At 37.9% G+C, this 24,375-nt stretch overlaps 1 protein-coding gene across 6 annotated transcripts in view; it reads left to right on the top strand.

Annotated features, from left to right (window-relative positions):
• Nucleotides 1-1,421: 1,421 nt before the first annotated feature.
• The window catches only part of CUL3 (cullin 3), a 127,119-nt gene continuing 104,165 nt past the window's right edge, over nt 1,422-24,375 (top strand). For 4 of the 6 annotated variants that reach the window (XM_077155280.1, XM_077155278.1, XM_077155281.1 and 1 more), the window contains exon 1: nt 1,423-1,604. In XM_077155280.1, the coding sequence (XP_077011395.1) occupies nt 1,539-1,604 (66 nt within the window). In that variant the 5' untranslated portion in view covers nt 1,423-1,538. Of the gene's footprint in view, nt 1,605-3,879; nt 3,940-24,375 lie in introns of those variants that run through there. The other 2 variants (XM_077155276.1, XM_077155277.1) reach the window with 2 other exon arrangements.

The following is a 24,375-nucleotide window of genomic DNA, read 5'->3' as shown; positions in this document are numbered from 1 at the left end:
TCCAAAGTAGATGCCCCTTCCAAGAATTGTGAAGATCAAATACTTTAGTAGGAATGCACACATCCCTCCGCAGAGCCTGAAACCCAAATATAACAATAACTGAGCAAGTAGGTAAAATCAGGAAGTAAAATTCAAAATGAATGAAAAGGCAAAACGGACAAGTCAAAACTAAGTGTTTTGAGTACAGTGATAAAAAAAACCTTTCAATTTTACAGCAGCTTGAGTTAAAGACAATAATTTTGGTTTTAAATACCTACAATGCTCTTGGTAATGGTAAAAATGTTTTGACAGGTTAAAGGTAGGTTCTTATCTTCCATTTAATGCTATTTTCCAAACTATGGCACTACTCTAAGGGAGTTACTGTATTTCAACGGAAACGAAAAACAGATTTTAACACCAATAAGCCCTTAGTCCCCAGAAAATGTCAGTGAGTTCAGAGTCTGGGAGCTTCCTCAATTTAAGGAAATGTTGCGGATTAACACCTTCACCACTAAGTCCTGAGAGCTCGGTGAGCACAACCTGTACGAATACTCTGTTAAGCATACAGAACCCTAATTTCCGACACTGCAGGACACTCTGGCACAAACTCTTTCGGCTTTCTGGCTTCTACCCAGGTACCCATCCCTAGTACACATGCCCTAGAAAAACACAGGAACCAGTTCTAGGACGTAGCTATGCACCTAGCATCCCACGCTCCTCCCCGAGACTAGCCTTTGCCCACCCAGCCAAACCCCGTGCTGTCCACTTCCCCGCCGCGCCCGCTCTCCGGACTTCCCCCTCCCACTTCGCCCACGTGACCAGAACACCCCCGCGCCCCACCAATCAGCAACCACCTCTGCCCAGAGCCTGGTTCCGACGCTCGCCTGTGGAGAAGGCTGCTAACTCCTTCCGCCCTCAGCCCCGCCTCTTTCCCCGGCTCCTCGCCCCAGCGGCCCCTCCCATTTCTGCAACTCCCGGTTCCCCTCCTCCCTTCTCGCTGCACCCTCCCGCTCCCGGGCTCTGTGCCGCCCCACCTGGGGCAGCGCGCTCGCCCCTTTCTCGCGAGATCTGAGCGTCCCCGCCGCGGCCGCCTGCCTACCCCTCCCGTCCTCCCGTCCCCCCCTCCCCCCAATCTCTCCACTCTCCGGCTCTCCTCCCTCCCTCCTCCCCCCTCCACCCTCTGGGCCGGATCTCGTCTCGCTGAGGCGGAGGAGGAGAAGGAGGAGGAGGAGGACGTTCGGCCTGCGCAGTGAGATGTTTGTCCGTCGCCGCCGCCGCCGCCATCGCGGAGGAGCGCGATAAAGGGAGCCGAGCCGGGCGTGAGGGGCACCCCGCGGAGCCGCCGCGCCAGCGCAGCCCCCTAGCCGAGCCCGAGCCGTCGGAGCTCGAGCCGCCGCCGCCGCCGCGGCCGCCCAGGGGCCGGCCAGCTTCCCCAGCCCAGTCCGGGGGCCGTGCCGCCGCCGCCCCCAGCGTCGCCCCTCGCCTGCCCGCCCGCCTTAAATGTGACACCGGCGCTCGGAGTGCGACCTGAAGCCGCCGCCGGGGAGGGGACGAGCACCATGTCGAATCTGAGCAAAGGCACGGGCAGCCGGAAGGACACCAAGATGCGTATCCGGGCCTTTCCGGTGAGTACCTCCTCGGCGCCCGGGACCCCGGGGCCGGAGCTCCGGCCGAAAGCCGCACGCGAGGCCCGGGCTGAAGTCCCCCAACAGGCCGCAGGCCCGGTCTCCCCTCCCCCCACGCCCGCCGGCCGCGGGGCGCAAGCCTTCTAGGCAACCGGGCGGCGCAGGGCCCCGGCGCGGCCGCTCTCCTGGGCCGTTCCCCGTGCCCAGGCCCGGCTCCCTGCCCCACGCCCCGTAGCTGCGCTGCCAGCCGGTCGACGGGCGTCGGCTGCGGCCGGAGCCCCTTCGCTGGTCCCAACACTTCCCCTCATTACTGGGGTGTAGGCCCAAACCCAGGCACTCCTCTCCCCGCTCGTTTCCTGGGACTCCAGCCCAGCAGGGATGGGGAGTATCGTAGTCCTCCTTGTATGGGGTGTGTGTGTAAAATTTCACGTGTGATTTGCAGCGTCTTAAGAAATAACCCATCCTAAAAGACGGCCAAGCCTTTAGGGTGATAGGGGACTATCCTTTCTCTCTCTTTTTCTTTATCTCCTACTCTATTCCCTCCTTAGGAAGGGTTATGGGCCATCAACTTACTCTCGATGTAGTGACAGTGGTTCCACGTAATGCTTGATGGTAATATGCTAATAAATCCGTGTATTTATCACATCTTTCTTCCCATAACCGTCCAAAGCACTTCACAATTTCTCTCGTGCAGAAATTGCCTCACCAGGGACTAGGGGAAGCAAGAGAGAACAGATTGGACAATTGGTCCTCGATTTCCCAGCCTTGGAAGTCCAAACGAATGAATAGTCGTTGCCCTAAGTTGCATTACTCTATCGGTTTTAGTGACAGCAGATGTATTATGTTTAGAAACTTTGTTTTTATGTATCGCGTTGAGTCAAACGCTTGCGGCGTTTGGTTAGATAGGGTATAACTTTTGATTTCCTATCTGATTCAGATAGCCAATGGCAAGCAATTAAAATGCGCTGCTGTAACAGAAACTGGACATACTTGCTCTTGTCGCTACGGTAACAGGCATACGACAGGATAGACAAAGTAGCAGTTGAACTAGGATTAATTTTAAAAAGTCAAACTAGAGAAAGATCTTGATTTTCCTTTCTTAAAAGCATAAACGTACATCAGGTGAGCGAGAAAGGAAGGACATTTGTACTTTTTTTTTAAGCGTGCTTTTTCTAAAGTACACTGTTTGCAGAGAGAAAAAACTTAATATAATTGTCGTAGTTGAATGAGTAACAGTCCCGGAGAAAAAGAAAATACACTGGTGCAGAAATCTGAAATGTCATTGTTTAGAAATTTAAGACTATGTAAATAAAGGTAGGATGTACTCTAGAGAATTACATGTTTTGATACTGTTTAAACGGGTTTTGAATTTTTAAAGTTTATTCCCTAAGCAAATGTGAGAAATTGCATTAGAACATGAGAAATGTTGGTAAGAGTACAAATGTAACTGGCATGTTTTTCTCGTGATGGGGCAAAGAGCTGGATTTATGAATTTGTGAGTAACGTTTTCCTACTAAGACCTTTTTTAGCAGAGTTTAGAACTATTCAGACTTTTGTCAATTAAATGGACAACACATTTTCTAGGAAGTGTTTACTATCTTAAAACTGCTCTTTCTTGAAGTCTGAGCTCTTTTAGTTGAGATTTGTTGCTAAAATGTGGAGTAGCTCATATTTAACATCAACTCACCTGTTACGATAATATTATACTGATTAAAGAGTTGTTTCTCTTTTCACCTTTACCTACTTACCGACTGTTTGATCTCTAGATTTGCCTGCTTTTACCTGTTCCCCCTCTTTTCATTCAGCAAATGTTTATTGAGTATATGAACCACATGCTATTCTAGGGGCTTGGGGTAAATCTGTATAGCTTGGAAGACCAAGATCTCTGCTTTCTGGAACGTGTATTGTTGCAGGGCTTCGATGGAAGTGAATTTTCTTTATCCTTTAACTGACAAATATTTGTGATGATAGGTTCACAAATAGTACTGGAATTGGTTTAATTATGAATGTTTTAAGATTCTACTTAATGTTATTTACAGTGCTGTATGGTTATGAGCTAATTTAGACCCTTTCTGTCTATACTTTATTGTCCTGTTTTTCTAAAATCCTTTAATAAAAGTTTGCAAGGTTTGATATTTAGTAGTTAAAAAAATCTAATTTTTAAAAGCGGGAGTTTTTTCATTACTATTTTATAAGTAAGCTATTTGGAAGTAGCTCCTGTTGAAAAGAATCATTGTTTTTTAATATTTATTTTTTAATTCATAGTTCCATGAGCCTTCATTAAGGACAGATGCATGCTTCTGTGAATGCTGTTCAACTGATTTACCCTCTCGTGGTTGAGTACTTATATTCTTTTTTTTTTCTTCCAGGTTAGCAACCTTGACTACCTAACTACAGTCTTCATGGGTCACTAGTCAGAAGTAGTAAATGCATAGCCTTCCTTAAAGAAAAAAATATTGTTTGTGTGGTATACTTACAGCTAGTGGGTTTTACGTATACCATGTGGCCATATAGTTTCTTAGAAGTTAAAGGAAATTATAGTTTACCCTCAAGTCTCAAGTGCTCACTAATGATGTTTTTACAAAATTGATGTGTCAGAATTTATGAAAATATATTTTGCGAACGTTTTTTTTCATTGCAAAATGGAGTGGTGAGTGAACTTACCAAATATATTGTATAGATGTGTGGGTGGACTCTAGGTATAGTCCTACTTAGTAAAGTCAGGTGCTTTTTAGTGATTTGAGTGCATACTTAAAGTGTGCTTTTATGATTGTGCTGAAGAGTGAAAGTTTTATCGTACCACCATTTAATGCACTATTTGCTTTTGAAGTAGACCTTTTCGTAAGATTTCAGGAGAAACTGGTTCTCTTAAAGATGAAAAGCAACAAGGAACTTTATGTATTTGTAAACTGCTGACAATAAGTTTATTCTGGTTTGTAAGCTTTCTTGAAGTGTACAAAATATTTGTCATTTCATTTGTGTTAATGTTTTAAGAAATGTTTTTTTGGTACCTAAAGTCAGAGCAAGGCCACAAAACATATAAGGAAGCAGCAGGCTATAGTTGTAAAAAGTCATATGGGTTTGAACCAAATAATGCTGCCCCAAGAAATCCCTACTCTTTTCCTTGCTGCCTGCATGTGTCTTACTCCTGAGTCTTTCTTTCACTATGTCTGGTTGGTTACTGTAGGATGAACATTTTGTCCCTATCTTTGAAAAGCCATACCTCGCCCATCTGTACTGTTAGAGTTTGGGTCCACAAAGGTATGAAAGTTTTTTGCTATCAGAACGAAAATGTTTGAATGAAAAAGCTGTCCACTGTGGTTTTGTCATTCTTAGTTCAGTCTTCAGACTTCAGAAGACATTAGGAAAATGAGTGAAGGTGATCAGGCTCTTAAGACCTTTATCTTGAGACCCTGGAAATGACTTCAAGTACTAGTTAATAAAAGTGTGCTAAATCATGATAAGAAAAGATCTCCTTTTGTGAAATCACCGCATAATTCTAGAAGAGCTCTATAAGGAGTAGTCTTTGAGTATGGACAGTGAATGATGTGGTTTTGTTTGGTGGAACCCACAGAGGATTGATATTAATGAAATAAATGAGTTTCTTTTTTCTTTTTCATATTTTTTTTGGCATGGGTAAGCTCCGGGAATCGAACCCGGTCTCAGCAGAGCAGGAGAGAATTCTGCCACTGAGCTACTGGTGTACCACCCAATGAATGAGATTTAAGATAAAAGGAAGAAAAGTCTAAGAATAAAATGGGGATAGTGAATTATTTTGTTTTGTTTTTCTAACTATAGTGATATTTCCCAGATTTTGGGAAACAGCTTTAATCTTCATAATAGGTTTCTCTTTCTCAGGGAAGAGAAATTTTACCTAGAACTATCTGAACTATATAGGTAGGAGAGCTGAGTAATAGAATTAGCTATAAATTTGTTTTTCATTCTCTGTATACTTACTTAGAGGGAAATTTTGGAATAAGATATAACATGCATTGAAGTGTTAATGATTTTCTTGTTTAATAGTTCTGGGAGAGTAGGCTGTGTTGTAGCTGTTTCTCTGACTTTAGAAGTTGGGAAATTCAAGGAGTGTAAATTAGTTATCTATAAAGTATTTTTTCCGCTAATTTTGTTTCCTGTGAACATTCAATAAGGAAAACTTTGTGCTCTTCCAATAACAATTAGAAGGTCCTATGCCTCCCATTATTATTATTATTGTTTTTTACTTTTTTAGTTGTGAAATGTAATCTATAAAAAAGCAGTAAATTTCAGAGTACATTTTAACAGGTAGTTTTTATAGAAAAAATTTAAGTGTGTGGTATGGGTTTATTTCCTTTTAGCTGCTCTAAGACTAAAAAGAAATGTTAATATAATGATTTTTAGTAGTCATGTCATTTGTCAAATCTTTTCTATTATGATTCCTGCTCCTTTGATCCTTCTCCTAATCTTTAGGGATATTTGGGCAATGACTATTCTAAATACTAAATGTTGAAAAGGGATGTCAACGTTAAGAGGTAGGGACATGTAAGTGGCTGATGTTTTTGGAGAGACTTGGTAACTCAGGGTTTCTGGGTTTATCTGGACTAGGAACCATCTATAAAGTGTTTATTTTGCATTGTCTTTCTAGATAGCATTTTAGGGGAGACTGGAAAATTATTAGTACCAATATTAATTTTAAACTATTTTGGTAGTAAATATTATGTGAAAATTTGGCATTTTTGCACATTGGTCACAAGTTTGAGTCCTTCAAGTAAAAGAGAGAAAGCTTCGTTTGTTTGTATATTACTCAGTCTTGAAATATAGCTAATAGTAGCATTTGTCTAATTCTGGAAGATTATGTATTTAAGACTGGAGAAAGTAGGTACATTCCCTTTAATAAAAATTGGAAGATCTTAGAGGTAATTTTTTCTTATTTTCATTCAAGATTATATGGATTTTTTTAGCAGTTTTAGATTTTTGTAAAAATTACTGAACCATTTATAGTTTTAAATAATGTAGCTTTTGGAAATAGTTCTTCTTTGTCTAAGTAAGGTCAGCAAAAACGTATTGGCGTTACTAGTAAGAGTAAATCATTGAAATGCATTATAAATTACATTTGGTCTGAATCTATTACAATGTATGGTGAAAATTATTCTAATATAGTCTGTCAAAGCAATAGATTAATTTTGGTAGCTTTTCTGTTTATGAAAGTGATGCAAATTCAGACAGTTTGATAAATATCTAAATTTATAAGGAAGTATATAAAAATCACAGTTTAGGAATAAGCTATATTAACATTTTGATATATTTCCTTTTAGTCTTTCATACACATGCATGTACCAGTAAAACTGAGGTATAATATTTTATATACTGCCATTTTTTTGATATCTTACTGTGTATATTTTCTCATGTAGAATTTTATTTCTGAAAATATGGTTGTTAAGTAACTCTGTAATACTCCACAGAACCTCAGTTTGCTTAGCCTTTTTCCCTACTGCTTGGTACTTGGATTCTATACTTTCCCTGTTATAAGTAATGCAAATTTGACTATTTAGGCACATAAACAGTTGTGCCCAACCTTGATTATGAAATTGCTGGACTAAATGTAACTGATATATATTGTCAAATTTACATCCAGAAAGGAAGTAATAATAATATCGAACACTTATTGAATCCCTAGCATGTGTCAGACGCTGTTTCCTGTGTATATTATTTCATTTTGTTCACATGACAACTGTATGGAACACTATTATTACCTGTTACAGATGAGGCCTAGAGAGGTTAAATAATTTGAAACTAGGATTCTAACCCAGACAGACTCTAGAATGAGGGCTCTTAAGGATTAATTATGCCTTTCAAGTTTAACTTCTGCTGTTCAGCAGTGTTTTAGTTGACATATATTTTTAAGTTCCAAGGTGAAAAAATGATATGTTAACCCTTTAATTGGCATACCTTTGACTACTTATATGACTTACTAAGAATAAAAGTATGTATAGTCTATAGTGAATTTTCATATAATTTTGCATTAGCATATTCAACATATGTATTTAGGAGTGTGACTAAAAAGTAAATGAGACAGAGTAATAGGTGAATGAGCTCTGAATTGCTAGTATTCACATGATAGGTTCACCTCTTTCTAGCTGTGTTGCTTAACCTCTTTTAGCCTCAGGTTTCTGTTGTGTAAAATGAAATTACTGATAGGACATACCTTATAAGGTGGTTGTGAGATTTAACCGGTCAGCTATTATATCAAAATTTAGCCATCATTATGCCAAAATTCACATATTAAAGTGAATTTTAAAAAATTCCCATATTAAACAATATTCATTGTTTTTGCAAGTAATCTTGGAATGCTATATACCTAGTTTAGTGATCCTGCAAATTTTTTGTGCAATTTTTAGAACTCATGTTTTGAAAAACTGCAGAGCCAATTTATGAACCACACTAAGAAATCAGTCTCAAGGGATGTAGGTTTGTACAACTGGGACATTTCAAAAAAATATGCTGCAGACTCTTGGGGGTTAGTTTCAAAAGAGAAGTTCCAATAATGTTTCTGATTATCATTGGGATAAGTGTGTAACTTTATTGAAGGAGAAAACACCCATTTGGTATGTACATTCTAATGTGTACATAAAATGTTCATCAAAAAACACACATTTTAAAAAATTTTGTTTCTTCCTTCCCTTCTTTTCTCCTTCTCTCCCTCTTGCCTTTTTGTTTTCAATCCTGAATTGGTTGGGGTCTCTACCAAATTTTACATCAGACCTTTTGAACCACAAAGCATTTATCTCAATATTAGACACAGAGTGGATGGTTAGTGAATGATTAAATGAGAAACTATTTTTCTAAGTCAGACCATAGTAATTGATTAATTAGATAAGTCAATGCAAGTAGTGCTCTGAAATATTTGAATGCTTTTTGTAGCTAAAAATGAAGTCTTAAGATGTGGTAGGTTATTAAAGATCTGTGACACCTTCTTTAGAAGAATAGTCAGCATAGTCTCCTGGAACGATAGTGATTTAAAAGTAATATGATGCATTAGCAATAACTCAGGATTGAATTCAGGAGATTTAATCTTTGGTCCAGTCTTTTCTGTTTACTAGACTTTCTGTTTTGACTCCTCTTTGCATCTGATCCCTTTCTCCTAGCCTATTACACTCTGAACCCCTACTGTCATTGCATGTTAAATGTCCCATATCCTCAACATGTTCTCAATCTTCTCTGCCCTTTCCCCAGCTGAGACCTGGCTTTGCCCTGAGGAATCAAACTTACCTTCTTGAGTTGAGGTGTCTTTTATTTGTAATCTTTGACTCATTGGGCCCAGAGCCCTCTTATTGCCAAATCTATCATCCTCTTTTGTGGCTCATGCCCTTGCCAGCTAGTCTTCTCTCTACCTATGGCATCTAGTAACTTAACACATTTCTTCTGTCATTGAAGACTTTAATACCTGCTTCACAGACGTGCTCTATAGTCCAAATCTCACTTTTATCCAGTTTTTGTAAGCATAATCATTCATTTATTTAATTTAAAATACATTTAATGAGTCCTTACTGTGGATCAGGCACTGGATATACAGTGGTCATAAAACATACCTGGCCTCTGTATTCCATTGGTCCTCACCCTACAACCCAATACCTTAGAAAGCTTAAAATTCCAATATTGCATTCTGTCTTTAGGCTCTATATACTAATTGTGGGATTTTGAGCATATTACTTAGTGTTTCCTTTTTTGTTAAATGGAGATAAAAGTACTTACTACTTAAGGTTGTTGTAAGAATAGAAAGAGTTAATACATATAAAGCTCTTTGAATAGTGCCCGCACGGTAAGCATTGTAAGTAAATGCAAACTGTTATTATTTAATTATTCTGTCTTATGTGGTTTCTTCTCTTATTAATGTAATCTTGAATTTCAGAAAGACTGCTTTCATTCTCCCAAGCCTTAATACTATCACTTCTGCCTTTTCCTAGTTACCCCTTATTTCCTGTTACCTTTGGAGAGCAAGGCCAGAGGTATCAGCAAAATGCGTCTTGGGTTATTCTCCCCTCTACCTTCACTGCTTCTATTTTCCAGGCTATTATGTGCTCCTGAAGAAAAATAACAAGACAGTGATTTCTGAATAAGCTGGACTCTCAGTGTCTGTACTAGTAAGTTATCTTTCCGCTTTTCTGCGTTAATTATCCCGAATTTTAATCATTATCTTTAACCTCTTTATTGTGAATTCTCTTGTCTTCTAGGAATTTGCTACTCCTTCACTGAAAACTAATGTTATTAGGTGGATGTTCCTTCAGCTTTCTTCCCTTTCCATTATATATTTTAGCTTGTATCTTTATGCATTCTCACCTCCTTCTCTTTGATCTCGGAAAAGAAAGGTGTACTTTTCCCAGTCTTCCCTATCATAATAACAACCATCTTATGCCCTTTCACAGCCAAGATTTTTCAGAGAATGGACTATATCGTTTTTTTTTGCATGGCTAGGTACCGGCAATCGAACACCAGTCTCCAGCATGGCAGGCGAGAACTCTGCCAGCTGAGCCACCGTGGCCTGCCCTGGGCTATATCTTTATTGGGGCATAATTTCCTTTAGAGAAGGCATGAAGAGTGTGTGCGTTCATTCTTTAGTTGGTATTAGCTTGACGCACTAGTGTCCAACATATAGTAGACATTGCTGAATGAATGAACTGAATTTTTCACATCTTTAAAATGGGGATTATAGCAATCTTTGTTACATACTATGAGGATTAAATGAAATAATGTCAGAAATTGCTTTCTTATAAATGTATTAACTAAGGCATTTAAAAGAAGAATTTCTTGATCATAAAGTCAAGAGTTTTCAACTAAAGTTAACATTACTTTGATGTAGGGCTGTAATTTTCAAACTCTTACAGGAATCCTAGAGGGATCAGGGACCCAACATACTTAGGAGGGGGTGGAGTAGTTATCTTCAGAGTCTTCCTTATTGGCCATTTATGGTAGCTCCTATATTGTCCATTTGTATATGATAGGGTTCTGTAAAAGATTTCATTATAAAAAATTTTACTAAGCATTGCTTTTAAAATCACTAATCAGAATTATTGTTTTAAAAATGAGTAAAGTAAGCCCTGTTTACCCAAGTTGATATATTTAAAAGGAAATTGAGAACTGTTTGTGTAGTTGCTTTAGCAGTTAATGTAGACCCTTTGTAATAGAAACTTCTTAATTTCACTTCTGGTTATTTAGTGCTCACAATCATTTAGAAAAGAATGGGCCCGAATTTGTTCTGGTAAGGAGAAAAGTGTGTTGCTGAGAAAATGAATAAACTTCAAAGGGTATCTTTATCTACTTTAAGAGAATATAATATTCCTTAGAGTTTTTTTTTAATAAAGTAAGCCATCGTTACTAAGAGGAATGCTTTAATATGCTGATTGCAAGTCATTCTTGTCTAAACCAGGGCAACACTTAGTCTGTTCTATTTGCTATATCCTCTTGAAAGTAATTATGTATTTTTAATACGTATAAAATGTAAGTATATATGAAATGTATGTGTGCATAACCATCTATACATACATCTCACAATTCATACTGCCCAAGGAGTCCAGATTGAAGAAGTTTTAATCTAATAAATTTTTTTAACTTTTTTTATTGTACAGTATAACATATATACAAAGCAAAGAAATAAAAAAGCAATAGTTTTCAAAGCACTCTTCAAAAAGTGGTTACTTGTTGTAAGGACTGTTAAGGACAGATCCCAGAGTTTATCATGGACTACCATTACCATCCTCTTCAGATTCTTCCTTCTAGCTACTCCAGAATATAGGAGGCTAGAGGGCTTAAATATTTTTTTTATCATCCCAATCAATTTTTTTCCTTTTTTTTGTGAAAAATAAGATCTGTACAAAAAAAGCTATAAATTACAAAGCACAGCAGCACAATTAATTGTAGAACATATTTTGGACTTTGACATGGGTTACAGTTTCACAATTTTAGGTTTTTACTTTTAGTTTCTCTAAGATGCTGGAGACTAAAAGAGATATCAATTTAAGTATTCAGTATTCATATTCATTTGTTAAATCCTGTGTTCTATGTATAATTCCACCATCACCCTTGATCTTTCCATACTTCTCTTTAGGGTAGTTTGGACTATGGCAGTTCTAAATTTTTGATATTGAAAGGGTCGTCTGTCACTAATATGGAGTAGGGAGATGGAGCTTTCTGATGTTCTGGAGAGGCTGGGCTAGGTTTCAGAACCTATCTGGACCAGGGACCCATCTGGAGGTGGTAGGTTTCTGGAAAGTTACTTTAGTGCATGGGACCCTTGTGGAGTCTTATCTGTTGCCCTAGGTGTTCTTTAGGATTGGCTAGAATGGTCCTGGTTGGGGGTGGCATGTTATAATAGATAGCCAGGTCTACTTGAAGCTTGCATAAGAGCAACCTCCAGAGTAGCCTCTCGACTGTATTTGAACTCTCTCTGCCACTGATACTTTAAAATTATACTTCTTCCCCCCTTTTGGTCAGGATGTAATTGTTGAGACCATGGGGTCAGGTCTGGATTCATCCCTGAAAGTCATCTCCCATGTTGCCAGAGAGACTTTCACCTCTGGATGTCATGTTCCACGTAGGGGGGAGGACAATGATTTCACTTGCAAAGTTGGGCTGAGAGAGACTGAGACCCCATCTGAGCAACAACAGAGGTCCTCCAGAAGTAACTCTTAGGCATGCCTATATGTAGTCTAAGCTTTTTGCTACCTACATTAGCTTCACAAGAGTAAGTCTCCTGATTGAGGGCATGGTCTGTTGATTTGGTTGTCCCTAAAGTTTGACACAGTATCAGGGGTTTCCCTGATGGTAAGGTTTAATAGTTCCATATTCTTTCTCCCGTCCCTCAGGGGACTTTCCCAGTACTTTTGATTATCTGCTTAATATTCTAGGATGTTTCCAGGCATTACAATAATCTATACAGGATTAAAGGACCTCCTCATTCTGTGCTCCCTGTGTTTCAGTTGTTCAGATGAGCTATACAGATAAGTTGAATTAGATTATGCATTACAGAAGATTTCAGTTCCAGATCAAATAAACCTCTCTTCCATTGCTCTCAGAATATGTGTGGTTCTAAACTATAGACTCTGTCTTCCTTACCTCTATGTTCTGAATTACTTTAATCCCAACCTGTTCAGCTTTGATCTTATCTCTAAATATCAGGTTATATATGTATAAACAGCCTCTCAAAATCCAGAAATTCTAATCACCACTCCGGACTTAATATGTCTGCTCTAAAAGTTTTACAGCCCAGGCCCCTCTAAAAAGCATTTTCTAAAGGTGACCATACCATTGTTGTTTTTTTTGTTCCTGGCTTACTTTGTCTCACCAAATGTCCCATGTGTTCAATCACATCGTTATATCCCTCACGCCTTGTTCCTTTTTGTAGCAGCACAACCTTTGTTCATAAGTATACACCATCTTTTGCCAATCTGCTTCTTCGTCAGCACATCCTTCAGCTACCTGCATTCATCGGGCATCATGTAGAAGGCCCAAAGTCCACAGTCCATCAACATTCTCAATTTTAGATAATTTCATTGTTCCCAAGAGAAAGAAAGCCAATAAACACACCCTCTGGCCAAATCGGAAATCTAAACCTCCTCTTAACTCTTGTTACTCACTTCATTGTTTACCTCTACTGTTGTTGTGGTAGTGCTAATGGTTTCCTTTTGAACATAGCTCATAGCATGCAATAGCAGTTTTCCCCCTGTACCTTGGAGTTAACCACTCTTTATACAAGAATCATATCTTTGAAATAATTCTTTGAACTAATTCATATTTCTAGTGTGAATCAGTGGGGCACGTAGGTCTGTACAACCCCTTTCAATCTTGTTCATCTTCAATATAGTAATATTACTTCTAGACCCACTGGAGAATCACCTTCACTCTTATCTTACTCCCTTGCATTGAAGTTCAACCTCATTAGCTAATGGTTCACCTATATCTAGTTTCTATGTATCTTTAAGTCCTTTATATTCTGTATTATAAGCCTCTGATTATACCTTATGCTCATCATAAAAGTGGAATCATACAGTATCTCTCCTTTTGTGTATGGCTAAATTTCACTCAGCATTATGTCTTCAAGGCTCATCTGTCTTGTCATGTGCTTCAGGACATCATGCTGTCTTACTGCTGCATAATATTCCAACGTATGTATATACCACATGTTGTTGATCCACTCGGTTGTTGATGGGCATTTGGTTTGTTTCCGTCTTTTGGCGATTGTGAATAATGCTGTTGTGAACATTGGTGTGCTAGTGTCTGTGTCTTTGCTTTCAGCTCTTCTGAGTATATACCAAGTAGTGCTTTTGCTGGGTCATAGGGCAACTCGATATTTAGTTTCCTAAGGAATCACCAAACAGTCTTCCATGTTGGCTGCACCATCTAATAGATATTTTATTTACTTGATTTTAGAAACTACGCCAGACAATTGGCACATTTATTTTTTCCAGAGAAAATGAAAGAATGAATGATTTTTAAAAACATCTCTGGCTAATTTAATAATGAGAAAAGGCGTCTGTGCTGAAATCCTTTTGTTAGGCTCTTTTTATGTACTTTAAACTAATTGTCTCAAAACCTCAGAATGATCTTAAGAAATTTGTATGTTATTTTGTTTAAAAAATCTGTTTGAGGTTTAGAAAGACCTAGGAAAATATGCATGATTATACTCGCCCCTAGGAAAGGGCAGAGTTGGAATTGAAATGTCTGACTCAGAAGTCCATGTTCTTTTTATCACATCATACTGCCAAAATTATAGCCTGTTAAGAATTTGCTAGATTCTGAAATACTCATTTTCCTAATGGGAATATATTGGAAAATTAATTTCAAGATTGCCATTTTAAAAAACAAACATGTTTCTTTTTGACATGTGATTAGGCAGAATAACAGTAAATCTTACTGTCCTAAGAAAGAAAAAGTCAGATCCTCAGAGTATAGTTAGGCTACCTCAAAAGACAAGGCATATTTTGGATCCAGGAATACCTTTCCATCTGCAGCTTTAATGACAACAAAAAAAACCAGTTCAGTGATAACTTAGTAGACTTGATCCAGAGCCTAATACCCTCCTTGAATGTAGAAATTTTGGTGTTTACCATAGAGGTAGCTATTTTGTAGAATTAATAGAAGGTAACAAAGGTAATTCAAATAATGCTGGAAAGGAAGATTTAAGCAGGGTCACATAGTTTCATGAATAATTCTAGGTAGAATCCCAAACAAGCTGTTTAAAATGAACTAAAATCAGTACAAGAATCTCTAGAAGAAATTTATGTATTTTAGTAAAGTCCTAAAATTAAATGCTGAACTCCGTTTTTATCATGATTCAGTTTAAGTTGGTAAATGTATTCACATAGCATGTAATCATCTAAAGCATGTAATCAGTGGTCTGCAATGTTGTCATAGCTGTGCATTTATCATCACAACAGACTTTTTTTTCTTTTCTGTGAAAAACAGCATATATATACAAAAAAATTTCGAAGCCCGTCACATCACAACAGTTAGTTGTAGAACAGATTTCAGAGTTTGGTATGGGTTACAGTTCCACAATTTTAGGTTCTTACTTCTAGCTGCTTTAACATAGTGGAGACTAAAGGAAATATCAATTTAATGCTTCAGCAATCCGACTCATTTGTTAAACCCTACCTTCTCATGTAATTCTACTGTCACCTTTGATCTTTCTCCAAGGTTACCATTTATATTAGCCAACAAATCCAGGGCCTCTGAAACTTCTATCTTTTGGTACTGTCTTTATGAAAATAATTCAAAATTAGGTATAGGCCTTGGAAAGAGCTTTTGCAAGATTCACTAGATTCAAGATAATAAGCTCTCTTAAGAGAAAAAAAGTTAAAAAATTTGAACCAATTATAAAATTTGAATATGTAAATTGCTTTAAGGGGGCCCTAGTGTGTATTGACTTGGAGAAATCATAACCTATAAAAAAGACATTAGTTGATATAACACTTTATTTTAAATTGTAAGACTGATGGAACAAATTTTTAACTTTTTTAGTTAGTTGAAATTTATCTTTTAAAACACTGTTTAGAAAAAGGTGATTCCTTCATTGAAGTTAATGTTTAAATATCTTAATATAAGTCTAATTTTTTTCTCTTTGAAACTAGACTGAGAAATAGTTAGAAAAGTAAAATGAATTTTGAAGCACAAAAACCAGATACATTAAAGTAGTAATAATTTGCTTTTCCACATATTTTATGCAAATAAGACATGAAAGAAGCATACTTTTATTGATGACCGCTGTCACTAACCAAGTAAACAAGTAATTTATTTGCCCTTGTGTTAGTATCTTAATTTTTAAAAACAGAAGGAACTTCAGAGTTCTTATTAATAATCTTATTTAACAGATTTATTTTCAGGTCCTTTACCTCCTGGTTAAATTTATCCCTAGATACTTGGTTCTTTTTATGAATGGAATTTTTTTCTAAATTGTGTCCTCAGGTCATTACTTGTGTATAGAAACATTACTGATTTTTGCACAGTCAATCTTGTATCCTGTCACTTTGCTGAATTTGTTTATTAACCCAAGTAGATTTGTCATAGATTTCTCAGGATTTTCCAAGTATGATACCATGTTATCTGCAAATAATGAAAGTTTTACTTCTTCCTTTCCATTTGGGTGCCTTTTATTTCTTTTTCGTCCCTGATTGCTCTAGCTAGAACTACTAGCACGTTGGGTAATAGTGGTGACAGTGGGCATCCTTGTCTTGTTCCTGATTTCAGGGGAAAAAACTTTGTCTGTCACCATTGAGTATGATGCTGGATGTGGGTTTTTCATATATGCCCTTTAATACTGAGGAAGTTTCCTTTAGTTCCTGCCTTCTGAAGTGTTTTTTTAATCAGGAAAGGATGCTGGTATTTATTGAGTGCTTTGACCCACTGATTGTTTGAGTGTTAATCTCCGTGTATTTGTGAAAATTCTGGTTCTTTGGTCATTATTGATTTCCAGTTTCATTCCATTATGGTCAGAGAATGTGCGTTGAATAATTTCAGTCTTTTTCTATTTATTAAGTCCTATTTTGTGCCCCAGCATATGACCTATCTTGGAGAATGCTCCATGAGCACTAGAGAAGAATGTATGTCTTGCTTTTTGGGGGTGTAACAAATCTATATATGTCTGTTAGGTCTTAATTCATTTATCACGTTGTTTAGGTTCTCTGTTTCCTTATTGATCCTCTGTCTAGTTCTGTCTATAGACAAGAGTGGTGTTTTGAAGTCTCCCACTATTATTGTTGAGACATCTATTAGTACCTTCAGTTTGTCATGTACTTTTGTGCTCCTCGATTGGATGCATAAACGTTTATGATTGTTATTTCTTCGTGGTGAATTGTCCTTTTTATTAATATAGTGCCATTCCTTGTCTCATATCTTTGCGTTTAAAGTCTATTTTGTCTGATAATAGTATAACTACTACTGCTTTCTTTTGGCTGTAGCTTGTGTGGAATATCTTTTTTCATCCTTTCACTTTCAACCTCTTTGTATCCTTTGATCTCGGATGAGTCTTTTATAAGCAGCATATAGAGGAAACATTTTTTAATCCATTCTGCCAATACTTGGGGTGTTTAGTCTGTTAACATTCAAAGTTATTACGGTAAGGCAGTTCTTCAGTCTACCATCTTACCCTTTTGTTTTTCTTTGTCAGATCTATGTGTTTTTTCCCTCCCTCTCTTTTTATCCTTTAACTTGACCTTACTAATATTCCGCAGTTCTGTGCCCTCCTCCCGACCTCTCTCTCTCTTTTTTTCCCCCAACAGACAGGACTTCTTTTAGTATTTCTTGCATGGTCGGTGTTTTAGTTTGCCAAGGCTGCTGGAATATAATATGCCAGAGATGGACTGGCTTTTATAAGGGAATATATTTAGTTGCAAATTTGCAGCTCTTGGAGGAAAGGCAGCTAGCTTTCATGTGAATTTCTGTGTCACATGGGAAGGCACATTGCAGTCTGCTGGCTTCCCTTCTGGCTTCTGGGTTCAAATGATTTTCCCCGGGGCACTTCGTTTCTGTATTTCCAAATGTCTGGGTCTGAGCGCCTGAGCACTCTTCTGACCTCTGTCTTTTAAGCCTCCACCTAATTAAATAAATGTCACTCATTGTTGAAAGCACTGCCCTTAGCTGACTGCAGATGTAATCAACCATAGATGAAACTCACATACTGATGGGTTAAGTGTACAACAACAGGGTACCATCACCTGCCCAAGTTGACATCTGAACGTACTACTACTGGTCTCTTGTTAACAGATACTGTCAGCATTTGTTTGTCTGTGAAAATTTTACTCTCACTTTTTTTTTATGCTTTGTGGCTGGGTTGCATTTCGTTCTTTTTCCATTTGAGTATGTAGTTACTATAGCACCATCTATTGATTTTTTTGTTTGTTTTTGTTGGTTTCTTTGTTTGGGCAGTGAATGGGCCAGGAATCGAACTGGGTCTCCTGCATAGGGTAGAATTCTACCACTGAACTACCCTTGCACCTTCTATTTTCTCACTTTCTTTTTTTCTTTTCCTTTTTTTTTTTTGTTCCTGTTCTCTCACTTTTGAAGGGCAAATTTGCTGGATAAAGAATTCTTGGCTGGAAGTTTTTCTCTTTCAGACTCTTAATTATATCATATTGCTGCCTTCTCGCCTCTGTGGTGCCTGTTGAATAGTCTGTAAATCTTACATGGCTTCCCTGGTATGTAGTGAATCACTTTTCTCTTGCTGCTTTCAGGACTTTACATCTCAGCATTTGACAGTTTGATTAGTATATGTCTTGAAGTCGGTGTATTTGGATTTACTCTATTTGAAGTTCATTGGGATTCTTTAAATGGCATTTTTATATCTTTTATAAGGGTTGGGACGTCGTCTTCAATTATCTCCTCAATCTTCCTAGACCTTTACTCTTTTTTCTCCTTCTAAGACACCAATGACTCTTATGTTTGTGCCCTTTTTGTACTGTATCAATTCGCAGGTACAATTCAAATATTTCCATCTTTTTCATTATTTATTCTTTGGCACATTCGGATTCCGTTGTCCTGTTCTCTAGTTCGTTTATTCTGCCTGTTCAAATCTGCTGTTGTGTGTCTCCAATATATGTATGTATGTGTGTGTGTGTGTATATATATTTAACATTTTTAATTGTGAAAAGTAACATATATACAAAACAATAAACTTCCAAGTACATTTTAATAAATAGCTATAAAACAGATTTTAAAGTTACAATTCCACTATTTTTCATTTTTTTCTACTAGCTGCTCCAAGACACCGGAGACCAAAAGAAGCATCAGTATATTGATTTTCTTATTCATTTGTTTAATTCTATCTTTATTATACTTTTCCTTCTCTTTTTTATTTTTGTGAAAGGTAACATATATAAAACAATAAATAACGTATATATAGAAAAGCAATAAATTTCAAGTACATTGCAACAATTAGTTGTAGAACAGATTTCAGGGTTTGATATGGGTTATAGTTCTATAGTTTTAGATTTTTTATCTAGCTGCTCTAAGGTTCTGGAGACTAAAAGAGATATCAGTATATTGGTTAAGAACTCATACTCATTTGTTAAACCGATCTCTGTACTATACCACCATCGCCTTTGATCTTTTTCTCACTCTATAGGGGTATTTGGGGTATGGCCATTTTGACTTTGTCATGTAGGAACGGGCTGTCCACATGTGGGGTAGGGAGATGGAACTAGTTGATGTTCTGGAGAGGCTGGCCCCACTAGGTTTTATGACTTATCTCGTCCAGGGACCTATCTGGAGGTTATAGGTTTCTGGAAAGTTACTATAGTGCATGGAACATTTATAAAATCTTATATAATGCATGTGCTGGTTTGAAAGGAAGCATGCCCCCTAAGAAAAGCCATGTTTTAATATAAATCCCATTTCATAAAGGTAGAATAATCTCTATTCAATACTGTATGCTTGAAACTGTAATGAGATTATCTCCCTGGATGATGTGATTTAGTCAAGAGTGGTTGTTAAACTGGATTAGGGGATGACATGTCTCCACCCATTTGGGTGGGTCTTGATTAGTTTCTGAAGTCCTATAAAAGAGGAAATATTTTGGAGAATGAGAGATTCAGAGAGAGCAACACTATGAAGCAGAGAGTCCACCAGGCAGCGACCTTTGGAGATGAAGAAGGAAAACGCCTCCCGGGAAGCTTCATGAAACCAGAAGCCAGAAGAGAAAGCTAGCACATGACACCGTATTCGCCATGTGCCCTTCCAGATGAGAGAGAAGCCCTGACTGTGTTCACCATGTGCCCTTCCACTTGAGAGAGAGAAACCCTGAACTTCATTGGCCTTCTTGAACCAAGGTATCTTTCCCTGGATGCCTTTGATTGGGCATTTCTATAGACTTGTTTTAATTGGGACATTTTCTCAGCCTTAGAACTGTAAACTAGGAACTCATTAAATTCCCCTTGTTAAAAGCCATTCTGTCTCTGGTATATTGCATTCTGGCACCTAGCAAACTAGAACAATGCACTTGATATTCTTTAGGATTGGCTGGAATAATTTTGTTTGGGGTTTGGTAAGTTATGATAGGTAGCAATGTCTAACTGAAGCTTATGTAAGAGTCACCTCCAGAGTAGCCTCCTAACTATTTGAAGTCTCTCAGCCACTGGTACCTTATCTTTTATACTTCTTTCCCTCCTTTTGGTCAGTGTGGCATTGTTGTTGGTGCCTGGGTCAGACTTCATCCTTGGTGCTTATCTCCCATGCTGCCAAGGAGACTTTCACCCCTGGATGTCCTGTCCCACGTAGGGGGGAAGGCAATTGTTTTACTTGCAGAGTTGGGCTTAGAGAGAGGCCACATCTGAGCAACAAATAGAGGTCCTTGGGAGGTGACTTAGGCATACCCATGGGTAGGCTAAACTTCTCCATTACATACATTAAGCTTCACAGGAGCAAGCCTCAAGATCAAAGGCTTGGCCCATTGATTTGGAGATCTCTAACGTTTGACACAGGATCTGGGGTTTTCCTGGTGTTAAGTTTAATAGTACCATATTCTTCCTCCCAATCCTCAAAGGACTTTGCCAATTTCTTTTTGATTATCTGCTTAATATACCCTTGGATGTATCCAGGTATTACATTAAACTATATAGGATTAAAGACTCTCATTCTTTCTCTGGGCTCCCTGTGTTTGCGTTGTTTAAATGCTCTATCCGGAAAGATTGAATAGGATTATGGATTACTGAAAATTTAGGTTCTGGACAAAATAAACCTTTCTTCCTTTGGTCTCAAAGAGTTGGTGAAGTTCTAAAATACAGGCATTGTCTTCTTTACCTTGTACTCCGAATTACTTTAATCATGACCTGATCAGTTTTGTTCTTATCTCTAAATACCAGTTTATACATACATAAATTTAGACCTTCAAAATCCAGAAATAACAATTATTATTGGTTTAAATGTGACTCTGGTCTAAATGTGACTGCTATAAGTGCTTACAATCTAGGCCCCAGTATTCTTATAAGTATTTTCTAAATGAGATCATTCAATACTTGCTGTTTTGTTTCTCACTTATTTTGCCTCACCAGATGTCCCACTTGTTCACTCACATTGTTTCATGCCTCACAACTTCATTCCTTTTTGTAGCAGCATAATGTTCAATCATAAAAATGCACCATTGGGGCCACGGTGGCTCAGCAGGCAAGAATGCTTGCCTGCCATGCCAGAGGACCAGGGGTTCGATTCCCAGTGCCTGCCCATGTATAAAAAATAAAATAAAATAAAATAAATTCTTTTAAAAAAAATGCACCATTGTTTGCCATTCTGCTTCTCAGGCAGTGGGTCTTTCAGCTGCCTCCATATGCTGGGCCTCATGTATAATATCCAAAGTCAACAGTCCATCAATTTTAGATACTTTCATTGTTCCAAGAGAAAGATAAGTCAATAAACACACCCTCATCAAGTAGAAGATGCATACCTCCCCCTAATTCTTGTCCCTTCCCCCATTATGTACCCCTGATATTGATGATTGCTGTTATACTGTTCATGTTTTTGTCTTAAATATGGCCCATAGTATGCAACAGCATTCCCCCCCCTTTACCCTGAAATTATACACTCTTCGTACAAGATTCATACCTTTGCAGTAAGCATTGCAATAATTTATTTATATATGTAGTGTTAATCAGTGAGACACATGAATGTATATAACCCCTTTCAATTGTGTTCACCTTCAATTTGGTAATGTTACCTATAGAGTCATTAGTGAACTGTCTTCACTTCGATCTATTCACTTATAGTGAAGTTCAACCTCATAAGCAGCCATTGACCCATCTCAAGCTTCTTTGTCCCTCTAAGTCCTCTATATTCTGTATTATATGCCTCTGGTTTTATGTTTATCATGGTAGTGAAAGTGAAATCTTACAGTATCTCTCCTTTTGTGTCTGGCTTATTTCACTCAGCATTGTGTCCTCGAGGCTCATCTATCTAGTCATGTGGTTCAGGACATCATTTTGTCTTACTGCTTTGTAATATTCTGTCATATGTATATACCACATTTTGTTAAGCCACTTGTCAATTGATGGTCACTTGGATTGTTTCCATCTTTTGGCGATTGTGAATAGTGCTGCTTTGAATATCAGTGTGCAAGTGTTTGTGTCACTGTTTTCAGCTCTTCTGAGTATGTATTGAGTTGTGGTATTATTGGTGGGTCATAGAGCAACTCAATATTTAGTTCTTGAGGAACCGCCAGACTGTCTTCCATAGCATCTGTAGCATTATACATTCCCACCAGCAGTGCATAAGTGTCCCAATTTCTCCACCTCCTCTCCAACATTTGTAGTTTCCTGTTTGTTTGATAGCAGCCATTCTTATAGGTGTGAGGTGGTATCTCATTGTAGTTTTGATCTGTATTTCCCTCATAGCTAATAAGAATGAACATCTCTTCATATGCTTTTGAACCATCTGTATTTGTTCTTCAGAAAAAAGTTTGTTCATGTCTTTAGCCCACTTTAAAATTGGGTTGCTTGCTTGTTCTTTTGTTGTTGAGTTCTGTGATTTGTTTTTTTTTTTTTTTTTTGAGTCCAAGACTTCTGTGTTTTAATCAAATTTTTATGGGTTATAATTTACATAGGATATGCACCTACTTTATGAGGCAAAATAAGCCAGAAACAAAAGAACAATTATTGTATGAACTTTAGAAAATGCTTATAAGAAAACGACAACCTAGATTGTAAGCTCTTAAAGCAGATATATTTAGTCCAAAGAGATCATCATTATTTCTGAATTTTGAGAGGCTGTTTTATGTATCTGTAACCTGGTATTCAGAGATAAGAATGAAGCCAATCAAGCCCTGATTGAGAACACAGGGGTAAGAAAGACATTGTATTTTAGAACTGCACTTACTCTTTGAGATCAAAAGAAGAGAGGTTTATTTTGTCCGGAACCTAAATTTTCTGTAGCACATGATTGAATTCAACCTGTCTGGATAGCTCATTTGGACAATTGAAACACAGGGAGCCCAGAATAAGAATGAGGGCCTTGTATAGCTTAATGTAATGTCTGGATACATCCTAAAATATATTGAGCAGATAGTCAAAAAGTATTGGCAAAGTTCCTTGAGGGATGGGAGAAAAAATATGGAACTATTAAACTTTACCATCAGGGAAGCCCCTGATACTTGTCAAACATTAGAGACACCCAAATCAATAGGCCAAGCCCTTGATCTTGAGGCTGACTCCTGGGAAGTTTATGTAGGTAGCAGAAAAGCTTAGTCTACCTATAGGTATGCGTAAGAGTTACTTGTGGAGGACCTCTTTTGTTGTTCAGCTGTGTTCTCACTCTCTGTAAGTCCAACTCTGTAGGTGAAATCATTGCCCTCCCTGCTATGTGGGACATCCAGGAATGAAAGTCTCCTTGACAACGTGGGAGATGACTCCCAGGGATGAATCCAGCCCTGGCACTGTGGCATCAACAGTTCATCCTGATCAGAAGGGGGAAAAGAAGGGCAACTAATAAACTATCAGTGGCAGAGACAGTTCAAATAAGAGTTGAGAGGCTACTCTTCGACGTTGCGCTTATGCAAACTTCAGTTAGACATTGCTCCCTATCATAACTTGCCAAACCCCAACCAGGACCATTCCAGCCAATTGTGAAGAACACCTAGGGCAATATATAAGAGTCCATAAGGGTTCCATGCACTAGTGTAACTTTCCAGAAACCTGCAACTTACAGATGGGTCCTTGGACCTGAAACCCAGAGGGCCCAGCCTCTCCAGAACATCAGATAGTTCCATCTCCCTACTCCATATTAGTGACAGACCCTTCCAAAATGAAAAGGTTAGAATGGCCATAGTCTAAACACCTCTAAAGAGAGGGATAGAAAGATCAAAAATGATGGTGGAGCTATACAGAGAAGATAGAATCTAACAGATGAATATGATTGCTGAATCATTAAATTCGTACGTCTTTTAGTCTCCAGTATCTTACAAGTAAAAACCTAAAATTGTGGAATTGCAACCCATGTCAAACTTCGAAATATGTTCTACAACTCATTGTTGTGTTTTGTTTTGAAATTGATTGCTTTTTTAAATATATGTTATATTTTACAAACAAAGAAAAAAAGTCGATTATGGTGATAAAAAAACTATTTAAGCCTTCTAGCCTCCTGTATTCTGGAGCAGCTAGAAGGAAAAACCTGAGAGGATGGTATGGTAACCCATGACAAACTCTGGGATCTGTCCTATAACTACCTGCCTATAAAAGAGTGCTTTGAACACTGATGCATTTTTCTTTCTTTGCTTTGTACATATGTAATATTATACAAAAAATTAGAAGATTTTTAAAAATGC

This window comes from Tamandua tetradactyla, chromosome 3 (assembly GCF_023851605.1).
Source record: "Tamandua tetradactyla isolate mTamTet1 chromosome 3, mTamTet1.pri, whole genome shotgun sequence".
NCBI classification, from domain to species: Eukaryota; Metazoa; Chordata; class Mammalia; order Pilosa; family Myrmecophagidae; genus Tamandua; species Tamandua tetradactyla.
This window is presented reverse-complemented; position numbering and strand designations above follow the sequence as displayed.